This window comes from Camelina sativa, chromosome 16 (genome assembly GCF_000633955.1).
Source record: "Camelina sativa cultivar DH55 chromosome 16, Cs, whole genome shotgun sequence".
In the NCBI taxonomy this organism is placed as follows: Eukaryota; Viridiplantae; Streptophyta; class Magnoliopsida; order Brassicales; family Brassicaceae; genus Camelina; species Camelina sativa.
The window spans coordinates 19,683,884-19,689,113 of record NC_025700.1 but is presented as its reverse complement, the minus strand read 5'-3'; the positions used below and the strand labels follow the sequence as shown (position 1 = coordinate 19,689,113).

Genomic DNA, 5,230 nt, shown 5'->3' with positions numbered 1-5,230 from the left:
AAAAACTTGAGGTGACACTAAAAAGCCTTGGAGATGCTTTAACAAAGTTTGATGAACCTGGACCTTCAAAGCAGCCAAGACGCATCCCACAATTGGCTGAATCGCAGAAGTATCCTTACCTTGGTAACTCAACAGTCAAGCGGATCATTACAGAGGGTGATACTGTGTTATGTGATCATCTTAAGCCTGCAGATGATGAGAAACATCAGAGACTTATGGATTTCCTCAGCCTTGATAAGTATACTTCAACAACTCTGAATTGTTTATAAAAGTTACTATCATTATCTATATATGTACTAACTCATTTTTTCATTCACAGGGAGGAACCACTTAGCACCAGCAACGCAGCTATGAGATTCTATTGGAAAATTATGACTCCAAGGAAACATTGGCCAAGCGATGACTATGGATGGTTGACAGACCATGTAAGTAAATTTTTTCTTATTTTTGTAAAATTGATTTAATGACTATTGTTATGTTCCTTATTTTAGTTATTATTTTTTTTGAATGTAGCACATGGGTTGTGCAATGGCTATGTTCCGGAGAAGATATATGCGTGAGACTTGTCCGTATCCCAAACAACGCATTGCCTTCTTATATCAAGATCTAATCACAACATTGCGGAATGACTACAAACAGTTTGATATGGGGCCTAAGAATTTCGTGTTTAGGGATTCCTATGTGAAACACGTTTATGGTGAATTTCCTGAGGAGTCAGCTACGCACAAGAAGTGGTGGATTGATGTGGATAACTTATACGCTTGTCTCTTTGTCAATGAAAACCATTGGGTGGCTTTGGATATTGAATTGCCGGGTAATAAGATTCACATCTATGATAGCATCCCAAGCATGGTGAGTGATGATCAAATGGCTCTTGAATGTTTGTTTTTAAGGCGAATGATCCCAGCGATGTTAAGTGACATGATTCCTGAGACGATCCGTAAGAAGAGTAAACGTATGTTGGAATTGAGAAGGGTGAAGAAGAATGTCCCTCGAAATGAAAATCCGGGTGATTGTGGTATGTACGCTCTAAAATATATTGAATGTTTAGCTCTTGGGAAAGCATTTGATGGACTTTGCGATAAAACATATTGGCTCTTCGGATTAAGCTTGCAGCGGAGTTATATGATGAAGTCGGAGAACTAGCTATACCACCTAATATGTCTGATTCATATCCTAGAGCTAAAGATTATTAAAATCCCTTCCCTCGTTGATGAGTCCTTGTAGACTATTGCGTGTCATTGTTTCTTTTTTGTTATTAACATTCTTGTCTTTGCATGTGATAAACTACGTTCTTGTCTTCGCATGTGATAAACTACGTTCTTGTCTTTTTTACCAAATATGTCTTTGCATGTCTTTGTTAGTAACATGAATATAATATGAACTGTGAATATAATATAAACTCACTACATTAGTGGACACACTACATTATGCAAGTTTATCATATACTATTGCTTTTAGGATTAGTGGACACACGTGATATAATATGAACTTACTACATTATGCAAGTTTATCATATACCACGAGTATACATAATGATTATATAATTTTAAATTTAAACGTGCATAATGATTAAATTTTCAGAATAATTATCTAATGTTTTTAGGATTACTTGTGGTACACTTGTAATCATAATATGAACGAACTACATTGTAATGACAGTATTTAAAAGAAAAAGAGTTCTATATCAATACATGTCTTACGATTTAAAAAGAACAAGAGAATATAAAATAACTTGGATGAAATAACTAGGAATTTATAGAGTACATGTCTTACGGTTGTGTCCTACTTTGTTGCAATTACCGCATGTGTATAGTTTTCTTGGTTTCTTCTTTTCCATTGCAATCTCCAATGCGGATTTAATTCTTGAATTCTTTGGCCTACCTGGTTGTTGTTTAGGGATCGGTGCTGAACATACCTTCATTATAACATGTCCCGGAACAGATTTATCAAACTCCCTTGGCATGATGGCATTCGCGTAGGAAGTGTACACATAATTTTTTCGATAATAAGGATGACTCATTGAAATGCGGGAGATGTTTCTGTATTCACCGGCCGCAATTGCGTGTGCACAAGGGAGCTTCTCCAAGTCAAACCTGCGACACGTACACTTTTTATCTCTCAAATTGACAACATGCAGAGATGTCCCACTTGTTACTTGTACTTGGTGTTCGTCGATATCTTGGACAGTAAGTAACTTAGCATAATCCATACGACCCTATAAAATATAAAATATGATGCCACATTATATTTGAAACATAAATAACCAACATCAACATTTGCTAAGAAAGGATAAAAGAATAAACCTGGAGAATTTTCTCTACACCACGTGAGAAAACTGTGGTCATCTTCAATGCATCACTCCTCCTATCTGAAAACCACCTAGTCATCATGGACCTTATTTCTTCCAATAGTTGTACAATAGGATAACTCCTAGCATGTGACATGACATTATTCATTGATTCTGCAATGTTGCTTGTAAGCAAGTTGTACCTATCACCTAGGAAATGTACACGAGTCCACATACGCACATCAGCCCTTACGAGGTACTCATATAGTGTTGGATTCATGGCTTCTATCTGATCAAATGTGGTTTGAAAGTCGATAAGTCTACAAGCATTTGCCGCCTTTTTAACCAAAGCAAATTCTGCTCGACCTTTAAACCGGACCAAAATATTTTTGTACATATGGTATGTACATATTCCCCTACTAGACTTCGGATAGACCTTTTTAATAGCTTTCCCAATGGATTGATGCCTATCAGAAATAATGGAAAGGCTTTTATCATCTGGTATCACACAGCTGAGTTGCTTGAAAAACCATTCCCATGATTCATCATTCTTTGTATCAACCACGGCGAAAGCAATTGGAAAAATCTAAAAATTACCATCTTGAGCTGTTGCTGTCAGAAGTGTCCCTAAGTATTTTCCTTGTAAAAAAGTACCATCCACAACAACCACTTTCCTCAAGAATGGAAATCCCTGTATGCTTGCACCAAATGCTAGAAAACAGTACTTAAATCTTTGAGCGTCATCAACTTCAAGTTGTGTAAAAGTTCCAGGATTTGCCCTTTTTATCATATACAAATATGTAGGCATCTGCTCATAACCACTCTCTAGACTACCCCTGACCAACTCGCGAGCATGCCTTAGCGTTCGATATGCCTTCCAATAATCCATCTATCAAGAACAATATTATTTTAATTTGTTGTGAAAATAAATAAACAGTATAATGGTAAATAGAACTGGAAGGAATAATTTTACCTTGATATGAAAACGTTTATTCAACGCTTCAGCAACATGCATTGACAGTACCTTGGGACCAACTCCACCAACAAAATCTTTGTACAACTCTCCTAGAATATGATGATCTGCTTGTCGGGCATGCATAGAACACTCTGTTACTGAACATGTATGTGCTGAAATAAACACACGGACCTCAAACTTTGGAAAGTGATTTATTGTTGCAGCTCTTACCCTCCACTTGCATCCTTTAACCCAACACTTGACAATCAATAGTGTTGGTCTCGATTTGTAAACAAAATAATCAAACCTTTGTACCAAGGTTAGTATCTTCAACCGTGTTTCTAGGTGCTCCTTTGTATCATACATTTGCCCAACAGCCAAATTCACAGAAGACAAGTCTACCTTTGAGACATCAACAGGTTCCTTATTTTCTTCAATATAAAAAGATGAACTCCTGTTCTTCATTGGCAATTGTTGATCCTCTTCTTCTGGTGGAATTCCATACATGGTAAAATTCTCATCATCAGAATCTGTTCCGTCAGAATCATCACAATAATCAAATCTACTATCATCTTCATCGATCTCTTCTTCATTTGTGTCGATGGCCATATCAAGATACTCTTCTCCAACCTGATCATTTTCATCTCTTCCTCGTTTCTTACCTTTGTGATTCAAATCAGTCTGTATTTTCTTCTTCACTTCAACACAAAGTCGACCTGTAACCCTTTCCAATTGTCCCAGAAAAGTGTGCAACTGACGAGAATTATCGATAATAACTGGTGGTGTATCACTGGGTAAATCCTGCAATAACCTCTTCGAGATCTTGTAACTCAAGACAACATCAAATACCTTGTTATCCAGCCTGTAATCCTCATATACCATTTCAATGCAATCATCAAATCTGCTTTGATCGTTACATTGTAGAATTCGTGAACCCCTTTCATTATCAACAACAAACAACCATTTGTTGTTGTCAAAGATCCAATTACCACAAACGAGAATCACATGCTTCATATTCTCTTGGTTGTGTAACAATCACTCTAAAACGTGAAGGAAGATATAGGAAAAAAAAAACCACCTTCAAAGGAAAATAATAGAGAAGTCGATTATGAACCCCAAAAGGAAAGAAAGCATGATTAAATCCACATTGGAGAGGAGGAAGAAGGAATTTATGGAAAAAATAAGATGAACCCAAAAGAGAAAAAAAATTTCAGTCGATATAGGGGGAGGGGAGGGGAGGCACGATACAAAAGAGAAAAAAATAAGGTAAACCCTAGATTCTCGCCATATATGGCAACTGCTACAAAAGTCTGTCGCTTAACTTTAAAAAAATCTGTCACAAAAGGCACTAATAAATCTGTCATTACCCCGAAAAAAAATCTGCTGTCACTATATCAACATAAAACAAATCTGGTATCATTGTATTCATATATAATAAATCTGTTATCAAGCAGCAGATTTTTTAGTAGGAAAAAACAACTGTCATAACATAAGAAAATCTGCCATAACGTATATTGTGCATGTGGGTCAATATAGCAATTTTAAAAAGACTTTCGAAAATCTGTTATCAAACAACAGATTTTTCCATCAATCCAAAAATCAGTCATAACTTACAAAAAATCTGTCACCACTATATGTCAAACTAGCAATTAATTTTACGTTTATAAATCTGTCGCAATGTGACAGATTTTTTAAGTGAAAAATAAAACTGTTACAACAATCATAAAAAATCTGCCACAAAATTCCAAGAAAATTGACTAAAACAATGAAAATCTGTCATGACTTTATAAATAAGTCTGTCGCGTTAAGAAAATCTGTTGTTCACAAAAAAACTGTCGTTACACACTTCAAATAAATCTGCCATAGAAAAAAAATCTGCCGTCAAACTCTGCAAATTAATCTGCCATCTAAAATAAGTCTGCCAAAGAAAAACTGCCATCGACAATAAATCTGCCACTTACAAATTAATCTGCCATTACTTGTAT

At 35.8% G+C, this 5,230-nt stretch overlaps 1 protein-coding gene and 1 pseudogene across 1 annotated transcript; one reads left to right on the top strand and one right to left on the bottom strand.

Moving 5' to 3' along the window:
• The window catches only part of LOC104753845, a 4,087-nt pseudogene extending 2,891 nt beyond the window's left edge, over positions 1–1,196 (top strand).
• On the bottom strand, positions 1,757–4,259 carry LOC109129530. Its single transcript, XM_019237804.1, has 6 exons — positions 3,908–4,259; positions 3,264–3,775; positions 2,888–3,179; positions 2,727–2,788; positions 2,307–2,579; positions 1,757–2,218 (listed from the first exon to the last, which is right to left on the bottom strand). Exons 1-6 carry the CDS (start codon positions 4,257–4,259, stop codon positions 1,757–1,759), a joined length of 1,953 nt encoding a protein of 650 aa, XP_019093349.1.

Coding starts and splice junctions, on each gene's coding strand:
- LOC109129530 (XM_019237804.1), bottom strand. CDS start 4,259: ATGAAGCATGTGATTCTCGTTTGTGGTAATTGGATCTTTGACAACAAC. Junction 3,776..3,907: donor GACTGATTTGAATCACAAAG/GTAAGAAACGAG, acceptor CTGACGGAACAG/ATTCTGATGATGAGAATTTT. Junction 3,180..3,263: donor ATAAACGTTTTCATATCAAG/GTAAAATTATTC, acceptor TGTTCTTGATAG/ATGGATTATTGGAAGGCATA.